This window comes from Tympanuchus pallidicinctus, unplaced genomic scaffold (genome assembly GCF_026119805.1).
Source record: "Tympanuchus pallidicinctus isolate F22 unplaced genomic scaffold, pur_lepc_1.0 scaffold17, whole genome shotgun sequence".
Classification (NCBI taxonomy): Eukaryota; Metazoa; Chordata; class Aves; order Galliformes; family Phasianidae; genus Tympanuchus; species Tympanuchus pallidicinctus.
The window spans coordinates 5,227,288-5,251,505 of record NW_026294690.1 but is presented as its reverse complement, the minus strand read 5'-3'; the positions used below and the strand labels follow the sequence as shown (position 1 = coordinate 5,251,505).

The 24,218-nt window shown below is 38.0% G+C and overlaps 1 protein-coding gene across 10 annotated transcripts in view; it reads left to right on the top strand.

Moving 5' to 3' along the window:
• IQSEC1 (IQ motif and Sec7 domain ArfGEF 1) overlaps positions 1-24,218 on the top strand; it is a 318,376-nt gene that overhangs the window by 59,694 nt on the left and 234,464 nt on the right. For all 10 annotated transcript variants that reach the window (XM_052678515.1, XM_052678514.1, XM_052678512.1 and 7 more), the window contains exon 2: positions 13,046-13,075. Coding sequence is in view for 7 of the 10 variants with exons in the window: in XM_052678509.1 (XP_052534469.1) it covers positions 13,046-13,075 (30 nt within the window). In the remaining 3 variants the exon portion in view is untranslated. The remainder of the gene's footprint in view (positions 1-13,045; positions 13,076-24,218) is intronic.

Here is a 24,218-nt window from a genome sequence, read left to right as displayed (position 1 = left end):
TTGTAAAATAATGGATAAGTCATTAAAATTCTTCCTGAGAGTTTTGTAATGTTGCTAAAGATTGCATTTTGGGGAGAGGAAGATGTGATTTTAAATAAATAATTAAGTAAAAGTTGTGTGGTCTTTTTTGGCAAATAAGAACTAGGCCATGTTGCTCTATTCCTTGCCAAAATCACTTCAAGACCGTCTAACCTCGAGACTGTCTAAAGAAGGGCATTTTGTTTTGGGGATGGCTCATTCAATGACCACTGCTGGTTTTAGGACAGATGGAATCTGACTAATAACAAGAAAACCATTAGCTGTAAGTACAGCCGTTATAATTAAAACTCATGCCTCCAGGCACCTAAAAAAGAAGCCAAGTATCTTGACTACGGGATATGCCCTTATAGTAGGACACTTCTTTCTTTCTGTATGCAAAGATTTGATAGCTACAAATTATTGTGTTTCTAGATGAATCAATATATTGCCTTGTGTCTAATGAGTTATAACAATGGAACATATACTGGTTTATGTTTTTATCTTTTCTGATTCTATAAATTAATTGGTTACACCAATGACTACTAAAGGTTGCATTTGGTATATGCATAGGTACACTGAAATCAGGTTTACTTCTGGGAAAAATTAACACAGTTAGACTAGTTATTAAAGAATGGTGTACAATGTCAGGACTTGAGTATTTCATACTGATCTGGGAAGTTAGCCTTTATACTGATTGGCAAAATGTCTCCCTCTTGTGAAAGCCACATAAAATAACAAATATATAACAAAGTTATAACAAAGCTAAGGAAGTGTGGGATAGAAGAGTGGACAGTGAGGTGGGTTGAAAACTGGCTGACTGGCAGAGCGCAGAGGGTCGTCGTTGGCGGTGCAGAGTCTGGTTGGAGGCCTGTAAGCAGCGGTGTTCCTCAGGGGTCTGTGCTGGGTCTGGTCTTGTTCAACATCTTCATCAATGACCTTGATGAGGGGATTGTGGCCATCCTCAGCAAGTTTGCTGATGATACGAAGTTGGGAGGATTGGCTGACACGCCTGAAGGCCATGCTGCCATTCAGTGAGACCTGGACAGGCTGGAGAGCTGGGCAGAAAAAAAACGGATGAGGTTTAACAAAAGCAAGTGTAAAGTCTTGCATCTGGGGAGGAATAATTGCATGCACTGGTACAGGTTGGGGGATGAGCTGCTGGAGAGGAGCTCTGCGGAGAGGAACCTGGGTGTCTTGGTGGACGACAGGTTGGCCATGAGCCAGCAGTGTGCCCTTGTGGCCAAGAGGGCCAATGGCATCCTGGGATGCATTAAAAAGAGCATGGCCAGCAAGTTGAGGGAGGTGGTCCTCCCCCTCTACTTTGCCCTGGTAAGGCCTCATCTAGAGTATTGTGTCCAGTTCAGGGCTCCCCAGTACAAAAAAGACTCTTAGAGTCCAGCGGAGGGCCACAAAGATGGTGAAGGGCCTGGAGCATCTCTCCTATGAGGAAAAGCTGAGTGAACTGGGTCTGTTTAGCCTTGAGAAAAGTAGGCTGAGAGGAGACCTGATCCAGGTAAATAAATATCTAAGGTGTGGGGGGCAGAATGATGAGGCAGACTCTTTTCAGTGGTGAATGGAGGCAGGACAAGGGGAAACAGCCAGAAACTGCACCATAGGAGGTTCCGCACAAATGTGCGCAAGAACTTCTGTACAGTGAGGTGACGGAGCACTGGAACAGGCTGCCCAGGGAGGTGGTGGAGTCTCCTTCTCTGGAGATGTTCCAGACCTGCCTGGATGCCAATCTGTGCGACCTGCTGTAGGGAACCTGCTTTGGCAGGGGGTTGGACTCGATGATCTCTGGAGGTCCCTTCCAACCCCCACAATTCTGTGATTCTGTGAAAATCCACTGGGAACAGATTTTTTTGTCTTCAAATGTTTCTGATGGTCTTTGTGTTTGACATTATCTCAAATACTGCTAGTACTGACTACAAGGTAGCTCTTTAGATTTAAAGAATTTTAGGTTTTAATACTTTTCTTGCATCTTAATAGGAAATTTAGTTAGTGCTCTAAAAGCACTGTTTTTGTTTTGTTTTTTTAAGATTTCTAGAGACAGATCTCTTGGACTTCTAACAAATTGTGTGTAGAGTTTAATGTTCAGATGGCTGTTTTGAAATAAAACAGAAGTGTAATTTCAATTGGAAAAATTTATCCATAAAGTAGTATGTCTTTTTGGCTTAAATTGCATAGGGAGGTTCCAGATGGTGAATTTTGATTTATTATTGTTGTTGAATTGAAAATTGAATTCCTGGGATGAAAGGCTGACACCATTTATGTTTCAGTACACTTTATTGTTTTCTCTCCTTGGATGATAAATACTGTGAGATCTTTTTATGTGTAAGATAACTGTGTAGATGTTATGGTATCCAAAGCTTGAGAGTTAAAGGCATAAGTTCTGTATGTAGAATATTGCTCATTCTTGATGAAGTATTTCTGGCTGCTCATTCTGTCTCTAATCCACGTGTACTTCCCAATCCATGTTGAAAAGAACCCATGGAAGATGGATAACTAAGTTAAGGGGAATACAAATAATTGATACAAATGAAAGACCAAGCTCGATTTGACCGCTTTTTAAATATTTGGCTTTTGATTATTGCTCTTCTTAAATGTCAAAGTGATTATAAACTGTATTTTTCTGTAGATATATTCGTAATGGAAAAGCACTGGAGCCATAACTGTTGAAAAGTCATACTTGTATCTTAACTGTTACTTCTAATGTAGTGTTTAAGGATGCACCCTGTAAATCAAAGGACTCCTCAAAATCCATGTTTTCATTCTTTGCAAGACCTTACCCTCAAAATCAGAAAGAAACCTGTCCAGTAGTTTGCCATCTATGCTGAAATGGTGCCTTTTGTAGGTATATTGTACAGAAGAACACAGTAATGCTCCTTATTACTGCTTGGTACATGTGCAAAAAAGTTTCAGAACTTTTCTTGGTTGTAAAACAGATTATCACAACATCATTGAATTTCCTTAAGGACTCCTGATGCCTGGTTATATCAAAAAATCACTGCAGTTACTGAGTTGAACTTGACATTACTCAACTATTTAAAACAAAGGAAAATGGAACCCACATCTAATTGAGTGAAGTTATTATTTCTTGCCCTCTGGGAAGAATAAGGACAACTCTGCAGGTAAAATGGCTTGAAAAGTTGTGAGCTGCAGGGAAAAAATGCAATTACTTCACCTGTAAAATGATTAATGTAACAAGCATGAGATTTTTCAAGCAATGGAAGCAGATCCATTTCAGTAGTATCATTTTGTAGTATCAATTTTTTCCTCGTGAGGAATTCTGAACTGCAAATAACTGAACAGTAATGGAGGAAAAAAACAAAACTGGTAAAATTATCTTGGTAGATCATAAAGCCAAGATATTTTAAGCAATTTTCTCTTCCAGTTCTGTTTTTTAATTGCCTGATGCTGATCTTAATAGCATCCGTGGTTTATCAAAGCAAAATACTTCATTTCCTTCTGTATGGCTACTTGATATTCTTACCTGTAACGTAAGTTGACTTCTCCACAGACATCCAAGTTAATCTCATGAGATAGGTATTGATAATGGTCCTCAGGTAAAGCAAGTGGAAATAGCAGAGCCTTTTTAGCAGAGTGAAGTGGTGTTCTAGAGGCCTTAGTTTCACAAAACACTTGCAGCTTGCTGCAGGGAAGGATAATAGAAAACTTTTGTAAACAAAACTCCACACTCCTCCTCCTTTGACTTGTGTTCTGCTTGGCTGTATTTTCTATTCCACAGATCATTTTGTCTGTCACACTATGTAGCATACCTAAAGGGATTGCATTCTGAATGAGCCTGTCTATGTGAACCGTAACTGTCTAGAAATTGTGTTTTTGTGACATATGCCAAGCTTCCCAGGGGGTGGATGGGAAAGGTTGCTTTGTATAATTTATCCTTCTGCTTATTAGCTTCCCCTTCCTGGGGTGTGCAGAGAATTCTTTGATACAGAAATGTAAAATCATGTTTCAGTAGTTTTGTGCTTAGATCACTGTTACTTCAGTCTGTGCCGCTTTAGAAATGTGTACCCTGAAAAAATTGTTTCCCCCCTTCCTTCTCACAAATAACCTGGACAGTTGCGTGCAGTAGATAACAACATTTTTCCAGGTAACTAGAAGTGCCCTGAGGAAGTTTGCACCTCTATTCTGAATGATTGTATTTTATGTATTGAACTGTTTTTGTTAAATATTTGTGTATTAAAGATGGTTCCAGGTTATCCAGGTGGTGGTAGGATGTACTGTCTGCCCAGTGCAGCTCCTTATTTGCATGCTGGAGCAAGCACGTTCCTCTGCCTCTCACTGAGCAGGCAGATGGTATCAATAACCTTGCTATGAAGTACACGGCATGGACAGGAGGGTGTTGCTTTTTGTGGAAATATGTGGGGCTTTGTATTCCAACCATTGCTTCAAAGTGCTTTCAGACACTAGGAGAAAAACAGAACTTAAGTAACTATAAAATGTGAGATACATGAACAAAATGAGTGCAGAGATGATAAGTTCAGCCCAAATGCTATCTAGCCTTAAGCTCAGCAGTGTATGCAGCAGTGATAGCTGAGCAATAAAATCAAGCTGATCTTTTTTTCTATCAGAAATCAATCCACGCTGGGAGCATTTGGAAAACAATCTGTGGGCAGTAGTGGCTGAAGACAGTCTAGGAATAGATATAACAAGCTCTTTGTAGAAACCATGTACTAGTAGCTACACTTTGGTAGTGTGATAATTGAATATAAGTTATCTATGAAAGTTACTTTTTTGCTTCTTATGGATAGATGGATGTCTGAGTGCAGCAGTTAAACTTCAGAAAACAAAAATTGCATTTGCTACCTAAGGAAGCGGCTGTTTTCTACCAGTAAGCCTAGATGGGAATATCAAACTTCTTTTTTTTTTAGCTCATTTTTTGACATGGTTGCTGCAAGTTTCTGTGTGTGTATATAATACCTTTGTAAGGCCTGAAATGGCTTTGATGGTCACCACAAGCATGAGTGATGCCTGCCAAGAGCTGGAATGGAAGGCCTCATGGGATGGGAGTAGTCTGCACATATGAGTGCATGCAGGCTCATCTCTGAAGTCTGTGCTCCTGTGTGCTAATGAAAGCTGAAAAATTGATTACTTTCTTTAATGGAAATTGAAGAAAATACAGGTTGAAAAGTTAGGTACGTATGTTCTTTGTGAAATAGTGTGGTGCTCCAGTGAAAACAGTGGGCAATTGTGGGTCTACTACTCAGTCAATTCAGTTGACTAATTTGTCCTTTTTAAATAGTCAGTCACATGTTTTGCTTTAATATAGAACTCTTTCTCACTATCCCTCTTCCCTTCCTAACACAGTGGGATTTGTTGCAGTTTTTTATTTCACTACAATTGGGAAGAATTGCCTTAACCCAGTAACTCTGTTTACAGGTACATGCGCTGGGTTGGTCATAGAGGACCAGTTCCAGCAGTGTACTGGCAGTTACCTGCTGTATTGCTGTGGTACACGAGGGTAACTGGACACCTGATGCCACTGTTTTTGCTTTGAAAATGGTGCTTTACACAACAAACCCTGGATCTTCCAGCTAGTGATTCATCTGTTTACCCTTCTATTAACTTACCTCTCACAAGAAAATAACATGAAGATGATTTACTTTCACGCGTGATGTACAATGAGATGCATTAGTCTAAGTACCAGCCCAATTTTAGTTTGTATAGTTCTGGCTTCAGTTTTAAGCTTTCTGCTATTTGGGACTTCAGTTGAAACTGTGTTTTTTTCCATTTCAGTAATGGTAAATCATTTCTAAATTCTTCCTGCTTTTCTGCAATCAAAAAGTATTTGTTTGTAAGAAAAGAGCTTTCGCAGCCTATATAGGCAACTTCTGCACAGCTCATGTTTTGCTTTTGCTTGCTTCTTGTTTTCTTAGGCAAAAGGAAGTTGTCACTTCTTGAAAACATTTTCCATATAGTTAGGACACACAAGGGGCCCTTCTCATAGTGTCTTTCACCTGTCCCAGTCATCTTCTCAAGGGAACGAACATGCAGCATTATATGATCAGTAGAATGGGGCCCAGTGAAGCGCTTTAAAAGCATTGAGAAGAATGAAACAGAAAACATTCAACACATTCATAGCATGAAACTAGTGCTTAAAAACACGGAGTACAATCTTCTGTCCTAAGTGACCAAGAATCTTGAGGCCTCAGAGTGAGCTTGGTGCTCTTACAACACATGGAATTTCTTAGAAAGTTATGCTTCTTGTTTGACTTAGTGATGATTTCTATCCTCAAAGTAGGAGCACTGTAATAACATGTAAACTGATGCACTGCATTTGAAAAGAGCTGCTTGCTTGCTAGATATGGTGCAAATTCATACATACAGTAGGAATGTAAGGAGTAAAAGATAAACAGCTAGTGCTGAAAGTGTGGGTATAAATGCATTTATAAAATTCCAGTTTTGGGGTGTTGTTAATTGCTGTCATCTATCTCCTGTTCGATTCCATAGGCCTTAGGGCAGAAGAGATGAATTCAGAGATGCTATGTCTTTTTGAATTAAGAGATTCCCCTGGCAGTATGTCTAGTCGTTATTTGGAAAGTAATGATAGTAGGCAATGATGCAGTGCCAGGTCTGATGACTGTTTGTTATATGCTAGTCCTCAATTTGCTGCATATCCCTAAATAAAATATTTCGGCTAAAATCAAACTTAGCTCCTTTCTATTCTATTAGGTAAGTACTTGTTCTGGTGTGTTACTGGAGCACATTACAGTTTAGATACAAAAACATGAGTGATGGGTAGGTCATTATAATGGCTCCTGTTCTCATGGAACAGCTTTTAGATACTTACATTCAGTATTCCAATGGACTGATATAATAAAGCTCAAAGTTTATACTGCTTTTAATTTTTTGTCTTTGAGCTTACCTCTATTCTGACTTCACAGATCTTCCTAAAGATTTCTTGTTACCAGCTGCATCGTATCTGTTCCTAATCCTAACGTGCATGAAGAATGCTTGTGACCCCTGTGCTTTAAGGTCAGCATCTGAAGACAATGCTTCTAGCTTGAGGGATTGGAAGCAGTCTTCTCTAGTGTGTACTTCTGGCCTGAGTGCAGTATCTGACTGTTAGGTGTCGCCTTCTGAAAGAAATTTTGTCTCACTGAAAGTTCTTAGAGATTCTGTGACCATTAAGTTCTCATATTTGGAAAAGAACAAAACTATCAGGTCATTACTGTTCCCAAATAATAATAATAAAAAAAAAGCAAACCCATATTATTTTTCCTACTATACAAAAGAATTATTTTTCTCACTATTAAATCAAAATGCAATGTGGTAATTGTAAGTCTGTAACTGATCTGTTCTATCAGTTCTGTGATGGACCCAAGTGAATGTCCTAGCAGTGGGTGCTCATTCCTTCCTTCAATTGTGTATTGCAGAATCTTGCTGGAACAGTCAAAATTAGTGGTAAAAATATTTTTCTCATCCTGAAACATACCTTGTTTGAATTACAACTGGCTGCACAGGTCTTACTAAAAATTTTATCAGTTCTTTTAATAATCTTCAGCGCAGTAGAATTTCCCTATCTGTGTAACTGCCTAATATGCAAAATCTTGCAAAATAGCTCTTTTTATTATTATTATTTTTTTTTTTAAAACCTCTATTCCATATGTTTGTGTTCTTGGATGTACTGTTCCACACACAGTTGGCAATGTGCTGATGCTGACCTAAACCTACTTAGGAAGGGAAAAAACAGAGAACGTGCTTGTTTTGAGGCTCAGAGAGGTTTTAGGTATCTGATTATTATGTCCAGAAAGCAAGGCTGCTGTAAGACTGAGTGTTTCTTAATGCAGTACTGCAGGTCTGTTGTGATCCATGGGGGCAAATAATGTCATTCAAGCTCAGCAGGCTAAAATAAAATTCTAGAAATCTCTAATTTTTAACAGTCTTTAGCTGGGGCTACAAGTTTCCTGACAAGTCTGCCTAGTTTTGAATTGCTCCTTCAGAACAGGGGAACTCTATACTGAAGCGTGCTAACACTGTCTCGTGATAGAAGTAGCACTGTTTGTATAGCAATTGAGGAGACTCAGGGAGACTTCATTCATTGTAGGCCGTCTTCATAACAAATACTGGAGGATGTGATATAGTACAAAAGAGCACTTAGTAACAGGTGTAGCTTATTTCCTTGGGACAAATTCTATGTTCAAAGCAAGTTTTAATCAAATGACTGAGCTAGTATTGCTCTGTAAAGGTTAGGTTCAATGTTTTCCTTTAGTAACAAATGAAATTAGAATGAATGCCCTTTGATATGTGGCAACTGTATATTTCTACATATAGCACGTCTCTTGAAATTTCTAACAAATAAAATTTGTTCTTGAGGTTTGCAGGAAAATTAATTTCACGTAGAGTATGACTATTTAACCTGGAAATTTTAGAATGTTTACAAATGTTGGCTTTTACCCAATTCTTTGTATTCTGTTGGGAGTGACTTCCCTAAATAGGTGAGGAGATCTGGCTGAGTTTATCTAATGGGTGGATATGGAGATGTGAAACTATGTAACAGTCCTGTCTTCCTGATCATCCTGCTTGGTGTATGCATAGGGAGATAATGGTGACTGTCTCTTGATTTATCTTCTGCTTTGCATACCCATTTTTGTAACAAGAAATGTTTCCCAAAATCTTCACTTATCAAAGACATGGACTGACGGAGGGTAACAAACTCAATTTAGACAGACAGAAATTATTCAGGTTTGGAAAGCCACTTTTGTTTGCTGTTCCCTATAAATCTTAGCCACTGTTGTTTTTGTTATTTGTTTTCTTTCAGTTGTTGGTTTAAGCTTTGTTAGGTTAGTACTGTGATGTCTGGCCTCTGTTTGAAAATGAATTACAGTAAATGCTGTTGTTAGCAGAGTCATTTCTGCTTCTTCTGGCTGTAACAATCTTGAAGGATGGTTTCCTGTGGATGCATGGTTCCCTTCTTCCCAGGAAGAAGACAAGCTTATACTTCAGTGGAGTGTGCAGATAACTATTTAGTTCTATTCCAAAAGGCTGGTAAAATGTTGGAAGACAACCAGGGATGAGCATAGAGTTTCTTCAATATTTTTTGAAGAAAATTACATGACATTTATTACATCACTGCTATAACTTACTCATCAATGGATTATTTCCTGTTTCTCTTCTATTTCAGTTCTATTGAAATTGAAGATATGATAGATATTTTTCTTCCTGCAAGGTCTTACAAGAAGTAAGCCTATATACTGCCTGAAATTTTTCACCTTTCTCTTCATCTCAATAGTGACAGATTATTTTATCTGGCCCAAAGGAGAAAAGAATCCAGAGTCTAGTAAATGCACAATAAAAGCAGAAACATTAAGCAATGATCTAAAAACTTAAATTTTCTAAAGTGCTTAAAGAAAGTCTAACACTTTAAACTACCACTAGTAGTTTTTACAGCTGTGTTTACTCAGCCATACAAATTATTCATTGCATGTGTTAAACTGACAATCTGTAAATAACTCTCTGGAATGTACTTGGGAAAATCTTGACCTTGAAGATGTTAAATTTTCTAACTGCTAGATTCACAGGTTTTTTACCTGGTGGTATCCTAAAAATCAAAGAAGGGAGCTCGTTCTCTCTATTTCCATTTTTAGCTAAGTTGAGCAGCAAAACAATTGTCTTGGGATAACAACTGATTCCAGGATAGTGAACCTGGAAAAAACTCAGCAAGTACCAAAATCTTGCAGTTGCCCAGCCTTCATCTTGCGACTGTTCTTGAACTAAAGCACCTTCTTCAAAATACTTATGGACTTTCAGTGAGAAATAGTGAGTTGATGAGAAGGTTGTCTTGGATGGCTGCTGGTTGCTTCTCGTGACTCCAGAATCCTTTAAGAATGCAAAGGGATTTTCCTGTTCAGATAATTTTGTTTTTCTACTCAAGAGGAGGAGCAGAAAATCAAGGCATTAAATCCAGTTGTCTCAGTTCTGTGTGGAAAACTTGTTCCATCAAGTTGTTATGCATATTTTGGGTATTTGTGAGGTGTATGTTTTGCAAGATGTAATTTGCAGAAGGAGTGTGGGAAGGTGTCAGTTAAGCATTTTATTAATTTTAAATTACTAATGAGGATGTATAGGTGAGTTCTTCCCCCCCCCCCACCCTTCCTCCTTTTGTGTTTCAGTAACATTCAAGAATGGGGTAATCATGTAGAAAAAAGTTTCAAGCCTTGCGTTTGGTCTACCAGAATACATGTGCATGTCTAAAATCAAACAACTCGAAATGACCAGGCAGAAGTGGCTTTCTGTCTTTTTTGGTTGGTTGTTCTTGAGGGAGATGTTGGGGTTGGTGTTGAGGTTGAGAAAAAGGAAGCCCCAAAAGGCCAGCAAATTAACAGTGAGCACTTAGTTCGTGAAACTGCAGTGTGATGTGAGAACTTAGCCCTGTGCCGGTTCTTTCCTCACCTCTGATCTGGTCCATCTTGAATGTGTTAAAAGGAGACATTATGTACAGAGATGGATGTCAGCTTACACGTATTGCTATGGCAGGGTGCCCAGGTGGAAGCGCAGGCCTCTTCTAAGTCTTGCACACGTTTGTAAATTGAAATGTTTTGAATAATTAAACAACGTAGTTGGATATAAAGCCATTTGGTATCAGATGCTGTCTTCATTACCAAGAACTGACAATGTGTTGTCTTTATATGTATTCATTTAAGATTTCTTTGGTGTGGATTTGTGTAACTGTTCTTCCATTCCATGTTGTTTTTTCTAAAATCTTCCTCATGCAGTCAAATAAATGTGGTGGTAACAGGTAATGCATGTAATCACATCAGTGACACCCAAATTCTCAGAGCACTTATGAAGATCAAGAATGTTTTTTTGTATGGGTAGATACTACACTGGGATACCACATTTTTCTTTGTAGACAATGACTTGTTTTGTGCTGGGGAGAATTTTCAGCTGCGCTAAATATGTTCACAAGTATTTTGTAGCGTCAGCTGTCAGTAACATCAAATGATATTCCTACTTGTAGGCATATCTGGCCATGTGCACTCAGTCTCTTGTTCCAGAAGATATTCTGGCAGCAGGAGGTACTGTAGTTAGGTGGACTGTAATTTCTTCTTTCATTTCATTTCTCAAAATTATCCAGATTTCATTAAGCTTCAAGAAAAAAAGTAGTTTTGAATACATGATAGAAGGGGGAGGAAAAAAGTATCAGTTTTTGAGAGTTATTTCTACAGTAGATCTTGAAAATTAGGTTTTAGTACTGTTTCCTAAGATTAGATTTAAGAAACTCTTACTTAGCACAACTTTTTTCCTCTGCCACTAGCATAAGATGCAAGTAGTCAGTGCAGATGAAGTCATTTTAGTAAGAAATAAGTCTGGTTTTGTTTTGCTTTTTCAGTCAGTGGAAGTTCTGAAGTATTTGGTATTGAGTATGTTCCTAAAGCTGTTCTTTCTTAGATTTTTGAGGAGGTAATGCTCACCATCTTAGTTGGTTTCTGAAGGGGTAGAGTTTGCAGTTTGCTTGACATAGTTTTCTTCCATGTAACTACAGGTTTTTTTATAATAAACTAAAATCCAGATGTTTTTCTTATGTGAGATATTAACAGCAGTCATAAAAATAGGACATTATCTTGTGTAGCTTACGCTTTAAAAATAAAAATTCAAAGGTAGTTTGGCTTGCAACAGAGCAAATATGGAAAGCCCCAGCAAGGGCTGGAGGTATTGGAAGCTGCGTTGGGCACCCTGCCTGGCTCTGGCTGAGATGTTTGCCTGTCTGTAAGGCTTACAACAAAGATGCTGGCTGATGTCCAGCATAGCTGCACTCCTGCTACTGCCTTATGCTGGTGCATTGATGCTCCATCTGATGCTGGAGAGGTTTCCTGGCATGCAGCACTGTGCAGGCTGTAAGTTGAGGGAAAACAGAAAGGCAGTCTTGGATGTATTTTTGCAGTGTCAAATGAACCAATAATCTTAATAAACCAAGGGCAACTTTTGATATGGACTTCTAATGAGCTCCCCAGGATATAGAAGTGATCACTAATCAACTTCATGTCGATCTTTGATCCTTACCTGGGTGAAGACACTGAAACGAATGTTTTCAATAATTAGAATTGGTTCCCTGTATTATTTCTTCCACTGATCATTGAAGAATTCTTATTCTATCTTTTGTCACACTGCACTAAGAAATGTCCATGATATTGCAAATTAATATTCATCGTGATTTTATTTGAATCTTTCTGAAGATTTAGACATGGAAAAGGGTATTTTGAAGCTTCATTTTGCTCTGGGATCTCCTGCTTTGATTATTTTTTTATTCCAACTTCTCAGCTTTAGCTTACAAAGCTGACATGCAGTTATGGGTTCAGTAGCAACAAGGCTGGATTGCTTTGGAGCGTGGAAGGAACAGAACGGGGCAAAAAGATGAATATTTTGTGCTGGATTTTTTTTTTCTTTCCTGAAATGCTGCAAATATGATGTTTCTGCTCATCTTAAGAGGCAGAAAACTTGTCAGTATGAGTGACATCAAGTGCAATTTCCTTATTTGGAAGAAAAAAATAAAGCATGGGAATAAGGAGTGTGGAGAACAGGGGTCAGAAAAATTTTGTTCCTGTTTTGATTTTGATTTGATGAAATGATCTCACCATGAGAAAAAAATGGTCTTCAAGAGCTTCTGTAACTTAATTTATTTTATCACTTATTTCTTCACAACTCTGGGAAACAGATAAATGTGTAGTTTTATAAAAATTTTATGAACAGTTTTACAAGCAGCAGCACTTACCGGGCAGCATCTGATAAGTTCGGCGATTAGATTCCTAAACATTTTAGCTTGCATGTTTGCAGGCCTTCACTGATGTTTCAGAGACTGATGCCACACATTTTAGGTAGTATTCCTGTTACTGGTTTCAACTGCTAGGTTTTTGAATCTCTAATAGATTTAGTCTAAATTTAAGAATAACTGTTTTCTTTTTTAATGCCTAAATAGTCGGGGAAGCCTTAGAAAACCTTGCTGAAACATAAAGAGAATGTGTGGGAAGACTGTCATCCTAACTACTTGCGTCTTATTTTTCAGGTCCGAAGGTGACAGTTCAAGAAGTGTCAGGTATGTGCACCTCCCCCTCTTTCAGTTACATTGCGTTAACTTTTCTAAGAAAATATTTTATTTAAAAAGCACAATTTTAAGTGTAGAATGGAAACAGATGTACAAGTTTTTTGTTTGATTATTAGTTGTATTTAGCATGCCATTTGTATTTTGAATAAAAGAGCATTGGGTGGATGCAGTACTGAATAATATGATGTTCCTGAATGCTTCTATTTACAATACGGTTTAAATAAGACTTGCATCTTAATTTTGGTAATTGCAAAATATTGTTTATAATTGGTTTACAGCATTTTAAATGAAAAAAAATATATATAGTGTGTACTAAATGCTCACTTGTTAAGAAAGGAGTGCTGTAGCTGTCAATTGTTGGTGCTGTTCTAGGCACATAAAAAGGGCACATACCTGTTCTGGAGTTCTGGCTTTCTTGGCAGTCTTCATTTCCTTATCTGTCAGAGAATCTTCATTGACTCACTGCTATGATACTCATTGTGAACTTGGAAGATTCAGGTAGTTTAGAGAATTTAATGTAACTGTCACGTACTTGAACTTAATCAGTGTTTTTCAAATGTTATTTCAAAGGCATTTTTTGAAGAAAATGTAGCTGTTTTGGCCAAACTTGTGGAACTTTGGGCAGTGCCCTATGAATAACTAAAATTACAAACCCATGTGCTTGAATGTGGAAGTCGTGTATGTATTAGAGTGCTACAGTAAATTAGATCCCTCTTTTCCCCTTCCTTTTAAACATTCAGTATTGACAAGATCATTGAACTTGTTAATTCTGCTGGGATCTTTCTTACCAGTTATCGTGCCTGTAAGCTAAAAAGAGAAGTATTAAGATTGCTGAGGAAAGAAGCATATCTTATGGGGGGCTTTGTCTTTGCCCCACCTTCCCAGCCTGTGATAAGCAGCTGGGGTTGTCAGGCCACACGAGTTTGAAACCAAATGTGATTTACCTGTCACTTGGAAACCTTGGGTTCAGCTCAGGTTGCACATGGAGTTGAGTGAATATAAGCTGTCTCCAGACCTGAGGCTTTGGAATACCTGGCTTTTTGCATACTGGAATGGAATATCCACTATCAGTGATGTAGTAGGATTTCATACAGTTGATCAGCTGCACACATTATTGTCTTTCTGGATTTGTTTTCAGTAGCTTTATAACTTGCCATAAGAATTGCAAATTTATATAAAAGATATTTTAAAGTAGCCTAAAATTCTTTAAATGCTGGATCTGGCTATGCAAGGGCAAGGTTGATGCAGTAAAGCAATGTGTTTAGAGATGAAATACTGAGACAGTTGAAGTAGATAATTAGCTTGACTTTTTTCCTTGGCTTCCTCAGTGTGATTAAAACCAATAAGTTATTCGTTCTTTGTGTGATTTTTTCAAATGTGTTCAGCTTATAATACTGTGGTACCATAACAAACTTGCATTAGCTTCCTTTTCTTGAATGCCATTCAATTTTCAATTTTTGGTATTTATGTTAAATCTACTACTTTGACAAATGGCTTTGGAAACTCTGTCTTCTCAGATGTAATGAATACATGAACAGTGAGCTATGAAATTGTCAGTGTGGTGGTCCTTTTAAATTAGCTGTCTTTTTTCCTATGTTATAGAAAATGTGCTTTCATTTACATAGATTTTGATAATTAGTAGTATGATTAAATAGGTTATGCTACATTTATACATCATCTATCATACTCTAGAAGACTAAGATGTTTTAAGTTATAGTAAGTAGATGTTTCTCTTGCCTTTACTATGAACTTTGTGTGTTTAGTGAGCACAAGGCAACAGAATGAGAATTGAGGATTCAAGCAGGGACCACAAAGGGACTTTGAAGATCTCTTTTGAAATCAGTAAGCATCTCTGACTAGCAGCACCTCCAGAAATCAACTCCTGCACAGAAGCAATACCTACATTCTGACTTGCATTCCTTTCCCATTCTTACAGTGTAATAGCCATTTGTCTTTGGATTTAAAGACATGAGATTTAATTGTTTCTATCAGTATTCCTTTGCTGCTCTTCTGGCAGTAAAATAGGTGAAATATATTAAAGCTCACTACAGCTACTAATCGCCACTCTTTGATGTTCTCAGTACAGTAGTGTTTTTACTTGTCTCTTCAGCTGCTGTGAAAAATACATTTTCAGTCCAACCACTGGATTTGACCTATCTTCTTTATATACTCTTGTTCTGTCCTGATTCTGTGTTTCTTAAAGGAGAAATGCAGTACGAAATGTGCTAAACTGTAAGTAACAGCACTATGCAACAGCAGGGGGGCGTGATGGAGGCTGGAGTGGGAGCTGTAAGGCTGTTGCCAAGAGTGTGATGCTCTGTGTGTAGCCATGTAACTTAAACATACAAAGGGGTTTAGGGGTGTGGTGATGGTTTAAAAATATTCTACAGTTGAAGTATTAGTTATGGAGGAAAAACATCAGCTAAATGATTGAGCTGAATCAAGTCTGAGACATTCTTTTTCAGCATTCTCCATTTATTTATGTTTTAAAATTTGTTTTTATCTGTTGAGGATCATGCAAAAAGGCTAAATATACGATTTGAGTAAAGATGTACATTAGATTAAGCGAAAAAGTACTAGTTTAATATACTTTAGCAAGGGAGAGAATTGTAGAATATCATTTTCACTATGTGCTGGGTGGAGTGCTGGAGGAATGGCTGCTGAACACCTGGATAAAACATCATTAACTGAGCCAAAGAGAGGGAAAATGCAGCAGGATCAGAGGGCCTTCCCCACATTTTCAGTGACATCCACCTGAACTCAGACTCAGCCCTCTCTGATAACCTGCAAAGTACAGATTTGGGAGAATTGAAGTCAGACTTGTGAAATCCATTTTCAAGTTCAAATTGCTTTGCAATCTAAATGGACCTTTCCTAGAAGCTTTTAGTTCTTGTGTAAACACTTTTCTAAGTCATTTCTTAGAATTTACTTAACAACAATTTAATGCAGTCCACTGTCAAATAGTGTAGCGTAAGTGAGAGTAGAAATAGGAAAACTCCCATTAATTATATTTCAAACACCAGCTCACCACTGGTGAAAGTTATATTAAAATGAACTGATAACACAACTTTTGTATTGTGAGGTGGTGCTTGGATGGAATATGAATGCCTTACCAAAACAGAATGACTTTGCAATACAAAGAAATTATAGTTTGAGATTAAATAGGGTTTTTCTCTCTTCTCCATTGCCTCAGTAAGGCTTGTCTCTCTAAGATGTGCTGGGAAGGCAACTGCTAGTGTGCCAAGCAGCATGACCACCAAGAAGTCACTCTTTGCACATTTGATTTAATTCAGTGATGCAGGCTGCAGGTCGGTGTCAGTCATCTCCATCATCCTTCTGAGGGAAGTGAGCAGAGGATGGTTGGGCAAAGGGAGATACGATGTTTGCAAGCTGCTGAGCTGGGAGAGGTGAAGGTGATGCTGCTTCGTGCAATCAGTTCCCTAGCATTTCATTATTTCGAGTGCAATGGTACCTGAAACCAAAGTCTGGTCTGCACATTTTACCCTGCTGTTCTGGATGTACTGTGCACTGATGTCATCAGAGACTTTGAATAGTAAAGTGCTCACAGTTTTTTTCCATTCACTTAACTCTAAGTGGAATACACTTAGAGTGGCAAAGCTCTTTGCTCAAGAGCAAGCAATTGTATTCAGTATAACAAAATAACTTCATGGTGTCATTAGTGGCATTTTTGATACTGGAGTTTTAGGAAAATGGATTGTCAACTGCAACTAGGCTTTGATTTCCTAGTAATACTGAGTGCCTTAATTTTTTCTTTGAGTACTCAGTTCGAGGTGTTCCAAAACTTTCTGATTTTCAAAGAAGGTCGACTGTGTATCTGAGCAATTGTTGTAAGTGTTCTAAATTCCATACTGACTTGACAAGCAGAATTACTAATATGGGGGCTGCTCCGAAAGTAATGCCTCCTATTTTATTATGACCGATGTTGTAACAGGTAGGTGCTGGTGGTATGGCAGAAGAGATTGATCCTTGAACCTGCTAATATTTTGTTACATGCTGTTTTTGTGCAACAGTTGACAGCAGAAGGGCAGTCTCCCATAATGGTGTATTGCATGGAAGTGTGTGTGAAGCAAAGGGGTGGTGCTGAATTTCTCCATGCAGAAAATATGGCACCCATTGACATTTGTTGACACTCGATGAATGTTTATGGAGACCAAGCATAAATGAGGTGGTGGGTGGTGTATTTTAGCAATGTTGTCATCGTAGCAGCTGTGAAACCATTGAAAAATACTGTTTTGTAGCTGAGTATTTGCTCTGTCAAACAGCATTTTATGCTTCCTGTGTCTGTTGCAGTTTCCATATATAGGCAGGAGACATTACTTCCAGAGTGACCCATATATTAAAAAAAATAACCCAAAGCCTTGCTGATCAACTATGGATTCTTAATCAGAACACTTTACCTTTTAGTGGCTGAAATAGTAGATGTTTTAAGTAGTTGAATTTTAGAAAGTTGTCATCATTATGTGACTGAGAAGTATATACCCAACTCCATAGACTTTCTATTGCTTTTATTTATCCTCTGCTGGAAGAGAAAAAAAAAAGGATACCATTCTTTCTTGAGAAAGTTCAAGCAAGGGAGTGAGTTATGTGTTCTTCTTCCCAGGTGATACAGACAAAATCACATTATTCCCTTGAATACCTGTAACTGTATGATATTAGCTAGTAGGGGGAAGATGTGTGAATGGAGCTTCTTTAACCTGACAGTCCATTGTTCTGTCCTTCAAATTGTAAGCTTATTTTTCCATGGAATGAATAAACTCTAGGGAACTCAGTGTTTGATGACTCAAGAGCTTCAAGCAGTGTAAATGATTCTAAGCAATCACGGCCATGGCACAAATTGTATTTGGGGAAAAAGCTTGAACTAAGCCAACTTCTTTTTTTTAAACTCCTAACTCCCTTAAATAATATTTCCTTGGCCTCAACTGGCAAAGAAATAGCATGGAGCTGAAAGGTGAATCAATTTAGAAAAGGACTGATTTACTGTGGCAGTAATTGTGTAAATAGGTAGGCATATGTTTGTGGTTTAATTTTTTATTTCAGTATCAAATAATCAAAGTCAAAATATTAATATTTTGACTTATGAATTACTGAGAATACTATTTTGTACCAGGAAGTAGAATCAATTCTTGCTAAATTCGGATGCCATCCAGGTGGATAAACTAGCATATGTAAGCAGTTTGCTTGAGATTATTTCCACTGGAAATAGGCAGCTGTAATTTATGTAAGTTTCAAAGTGCTGTTTGTGCTCAATAGAATTCTCTTGACAGGCTGGCAGTTGTCAAATTTGCAGTCTTGAAGAAAAGACAAAGCTTTGTAAATGGTTTCACATTAATTCAATGCAGCTACTTTTTTTACAGTCAATTCTTGAAGGAGTTGTTCTTGTTCACAAGTAGTCCCCACTGGTTACAGTGCAAGATAAGGCCTGCCTAATGAGCAACATGTGTGTACAACTTAATTCAGTAAGTTGAGCACTTGTAATGCCACAGGATTTATCTTTTGTGTAGATAAAGTAGTTTAAATTTCTTTCATGATTTCACCATTCCACAGTAAATGCTGAGTTGCTTTTGCTCTTTTCTATTAGAATTCACATGAAAAACTGGCGTGAATCTGGGGGATGGAATAGGAGAGTAAAGAAAAGAAAAGAGACTCTCTTAGACTTGCTATCTCTATCGTAATATTCTTCACGGGCTTTGGACAATTTTGATTCTGCAGCACCTGCTGAACTGCTTGTAATTACTCAGTTCATTTCTTACTGTAATTCTTGGTAAGGCAAATAGAAGCAGTATGTATTTTGAGTAGAACTTAGCACACCTACCAGCTGTTTTGTGGGACAGGAACTGTCAGCAAGATCAGTGGTATGCTGAAGAGATCCTGCTATGCAGCTTTCACTGAATGATGCTGCTTTCCAGCTTCTTTTTGCGTGTGTTTTTTGAGAAGAACAGAGAATGTGGTGTACTCTCAGTACAAAGCTGTCCCAGCTCCACATCTGTTTTAGAAAAGAACTGACACACTGAGTCCAAACAGAACCTCACATCTGCTATGGCTGTGGGAGATCCAGAGAAGAAGAGGGTATGATCTGAAGCCAGCTTAGCTTATCTATTTATAGCAGTTAGTCTTTTACAATAGAACAACTCTGTGAGGGCAGGAGTGAAATCTGAACACGATTAACCAGTATACTTTTTGTCCTCATCACTGAGAACAGTCTCCAGTAACTAGTGGAAATCAATGTGTACGTGCAAACTGACAGGAGCATGAGCTGGAGACACTTCTCTTAATATTGCTATCTATAAAGCTCCGATAAAATCTAAGCTATCTTGCACGCAATCTATCTTCAGAAAGAATGCATGTATTGCATATTTATTGTTAGGATTCTAATCTACAGATACATTAAAATCAAATAGAACTTTAATGTTATTTTTCCAGTTTTTTGTTCTGATCTCATTGCTTTACCCAAGTAGTTGTGGCTAAACTAATTCTATTCAAAAAGCATGCAGGAAAAATAGTGTTGTAGAATTTCTTTCCTCCCCTCCCTTTCTCTAATCGATGTGTCTCAGTGTAGTTCAAGAATGATCCCTGGCTTAGGCTGTAAGCACAACTTAGGTATCTGGTTCATCATCTGAGCTGTTTGAGTGATGCTTTTAGACATTTTCCATTAAGGGCAATTGTAAGTAAAGGGAAGATGAAGCAAGCAAGCTATGCCTTCAAAAGATGACAACAGAAGAGCGTGTTAACAACACTATAAGAATAAAAAGAACTTTCTAGGTTATCACAATTGAACCAGCACATAAGCATGCATCTTCTAACTGAAAGAGAGAAGGAAAGTAACTTGGTGTATGTAATAGATTTTATCAATGTATTATGCCCAGTGTAATGGAGTATGCAGTACCTTGAAATCCAGTTGAGTTAATTACTATCTTTCAAGTTTCAGCTGATTTTTTTTTTTTTAAGTCTGTCTCTCCTGGAATATAATCCTAAATTTCAGGAAGCATTACCTGCACAATGCTCACTGTGCAACAGCTTGTTGTCCTTACTTTCTAGCTAAGAAAGCTGTTCAGTTTCAGATATTATTTTACACCTGCTGCTATAAAGAAGCACGTCACTCATGTTAAACTTTAATTCACATTTAAGGATGTCAGCCATACTTCTCAACCTCTTGTAGATACGGAAATTTTTCTGGGGATTCTGTCAATTATTTTGTCAGACTTTGAGAACATATTTCCTAATATGGGGGCTTATCCTTAAACAGTATCAAGATTTTTACAGTCTTTCATGTGAGAGCTGTAACAAACAGGGGAAAGATCTATAGGCATTTTATACGGAAGGGCAGAAAAGACGAATTAGTAATAAAAGCAGTAGACAAACTTTGCATTGCTGCATAACAAAGAAGCAGTAGAATTTATTTTTTTTATATGGAACATAGTGAACCTGAGTATCAGTGGATAATTCATTTCCTATCACAACTGCAAGCTGCAACTGAAAATGATATCCCTGAGGTAATTTCTTCCAAGTGCAGAGCTTCCTTTGGGAAACAGAACAGCAGAGAAGGGCAAAGTACCTTAGCAACAAGCTGCCTGCTGTGTCACTTTTTATCTGTTGCACGTGTGATGTGCATTGGAAGCAGTCCTGTGAGTTGATTGACTGGAAGCATGACTGTGGTGAACTTGGGTGAATGACCAAGTGTAAGTATAGATGTCCATGGATTCTGGGATATGGAAGTAAAAGCTGAAGATCTGTGTTCTGTGATGGTATTACTTCAGTGTCTGGCCCTAATGTCTATCTTCAGGTTGCTGTGATGAGCAACATCACTGGTAGGAGAACAGTAATAAGGCATGGCCATATGGAAACTGGAATATTTTAAGATTTTGTTTATGGAATATTTTAGAAAACAATCATAGACTCATATCATAGAATGGCCTGGGTTGAAAATGACCTCAAAGATCATCTAGTTTCACCTCCCCCCGCTGTGTGCAGGGTTGCCAACCAGTAGACCAGGCTGCCCAGAGCCACATTCAGCCTTGTCTTGAATGCCTTCAGGAATGGGGCAGAAAACAAATGTTGTATCAACCAATTTCAAATTATACTTGCACTTCTATTTTGTTTGGAAATGAAGCTAGCTTTAATCTACTGGGTGAAGACTCATGCATGCTGCTTTCCTTGCATGCTTTGTATTTTAAGCACAGTGAAGAATGTTAAGGGTTCTGTAACTTCTTTAGTAAAAATGATTAACTGAAAGCTCTAACCTTTTGGGCTTCTTTGCCTTGCTCTATCATTAGCTGTCCTCTGTTCAGATTAAGAGGAGAAAGTAAAGCACTTTAACTTGTCTCTATAATGGAGGATCTCACTTGCTGAAACCCCATATTGATTCCAGTCTTATCTTTTTCTGAAATATCTGTAAATAAATGCCAGCTAGTCTTGACTAATTTCTGCTATCAATTTGGTCTCATTAACTTCTTGTTGATTAAATCAAGTACATTAGTTGGGATGCCCCTTTAATTTATTTATAATAGTTAACTTTATCAGGGGAATAACATTCTTCTTTTGAATTTTAATGAAAGAAGCAATCTCTGTATGCAGAATTAGAGAGTGGAGCTGAAATTAAGAGAGCTGCATGAAATACTAGTTACACTCACTATAGAACAAGTAGGAAAATAGTATTTTGAAGATAAACATTAAGTGAATTGCTCCTGGTTTTACTGGAGTTCTAATGTATGGTGCATGGAGCAAATGTGATGAGTCACATTCAAGAGCTGCGTGGTGAAGATCTGTAACAGCACACTTACAGAACGCTCTTTAGAAATCTTCAGTCTTTCAATTTCTTTGAGTGCTTTTGTTTATCGTACAGTTGAAGGTAATTTGATCTTCAGTGTTTTAGGACTGGTAATTACTAGAACATTGTTGAGAATAAAGTGAATTTTGAGCTCAATAAAATTTTTCCTTCCTGCAGACCAATAATGTGCAAGAATTAAGATGACTTACAATTACTCAGTTTGGGGAGAAGTCCTTTTATCCTCATACAAACATCAAAAATCTAGCATGAGTTGATTTAAATCACTTGCCTTCTAATAAAACCCCTCAGCTCTGATGAATAAATTGAGGAAAATTTCCATTCTGCAGTGACGATGAGCCTTTCAGCTTGTACATTGCCATTTTATATGTGCTCAGAACGTACTAAAACAAGCTTGGCGCACCTGAGGTGTCAGCTCTGTTTTTAATATTCTTTTCCTTTTACCTTTGGTTTGGAAATTAACTGTTCTGTAAAGCACTGCTGTAAGCAACCTGACCTACACCTGCCTTTGCCACAAATAGGCTTTTCAGGTGCACAGGCTGAATGCTGGCTTTAACCAAGATGATGTGAGGTAGATAGTTGACCATTATTCAGTAGTGCACTTAATCTACTGTGAATTAGTATTTGACTTTCAAGACCTGGGTCTAATGTGACTATGAACTAGTATGTTATTTGTAATTGTGTGGCACTACAATGTGCTGCAATTCCTGAAGTAACTGTGAATTCATTAGTACTACTGCCTTGCATCCAGCAGAAGCAGTCAGCTTCCTTAGTGAATGTTTTCCACAAAATCCTCTAGGGATCCTTTGCATGTCCAAATCTTTTTTATTTAAAAACAAACAAACAAAAAAACCCAACTCAAATCTAGGACAAGAGCTGGTGAAGCACTGTTAAGAGCAGGGACACGAGCTGTTTGACACCTTCACTGGAACAGGAACTCCATATTCTTTCCAAATTCTTTTTTGTTTCTGAACTTGTAGGGCAATTCTCACAGGGAACTGTTAACAGTATTTTTGAAGGATTTGTTCTGGTACTAAGACTTCACTCTTGTAAGGAACTGTGCTGCAAAATGCCTATGATTAGGCTGGGATTGAATTTAACAGCAATGATCAGCCAGGGCCTTAGCAGAAAAGCTGATTGTGCAGAACAGGAAACATTGTCAACTGCAAAAAAAAAAAAAAAAAAAAAGTGAACAATGTGTGCATTCCAAATGAATGCAAATGCACCCAGGCTCGTTAGTTTAACATACTAATATTAGAAGATAAGCGTAATGTGGAACAGTAATACTCTGTTGCCTTAGCATCTTTAATAACCAAATCTCTACTTTAAAGGAGGATTAAGTACAAGACAAGATGGTGCAAGTTTTTAAAGTGCTAAGAAATTAGTGAAATTCCAGAAAAAGATGACCTTGGTATTGAGAGATCTTGGACAATAAGATACACACTGAGTATCACAGACCAAATTTTCATGAGCTAGTTTTAAGTAAACTTGCTAGATTTAACTAGAAATCTCTTACTACAATTCCTGGAGGATTTTCCTGTGCTTGCAGTGTTTCTAGTCCAATTGCACTATGTATTATTCGGGAACAAGCAAAAGCAAACTTTATTGCTTATTTAAATAAGAAGGATGTTGTTGGAGCAGGGCATAGGCTAACCCTCACTGCTGCAGCACATATGTTTGCCACAGCTTTGCCTCTTCAGTTAATCACTGCTTCTCTTCCATCCATCTATAAAGATCGCTTTTGGCACCTTGTAGAAGCTGAGATGTTGGGCAGAGACCATAGAGCAACAGCCAAATGCTGTGACCCAGTTTGGGGAGTGTGAATGGCTCTAACACTGCATTAGAGAGTAGGTGTTGGAGGCTCACGAAATGCCAGGCATAGGACTAAACCTATCAGCTCTCTTGGACAGAGTTCTGTGACCTACTGAAGCTGCATTTCAATTAGTTTTATTCCTGCAGAACTTGACTGTACCAGCAACCACTGCTGTACCAGGCCCCAAATAGCCAAGTGCTTTGCTGTGAGAGGGTGTTTAGGTTGAGAGACAACAATCTCTTAGCTTTCACTGAAATTCCTGTTTCTCTAATTACTAGTGGTGAGCTGTATGTTTCGTACAAAATCTTTTTGTGCTGTGCAGCAGTAAGGTTACATCATGTAAACTTTCCAGTGAAATTGCTGGAACAGTGAGCTGAAAAGGTCTGTAAATGTTGTAAGGCTTGGAGACTGCTGTGGGAAGGGAGGTTCACATAATGGCTCCCTGGTTAGATTTCCCTTTCTGTGTCTTTTGTTTTGACTCCTATGTTAAATGAGTGTAGATTTGTGGTGTGAATGAG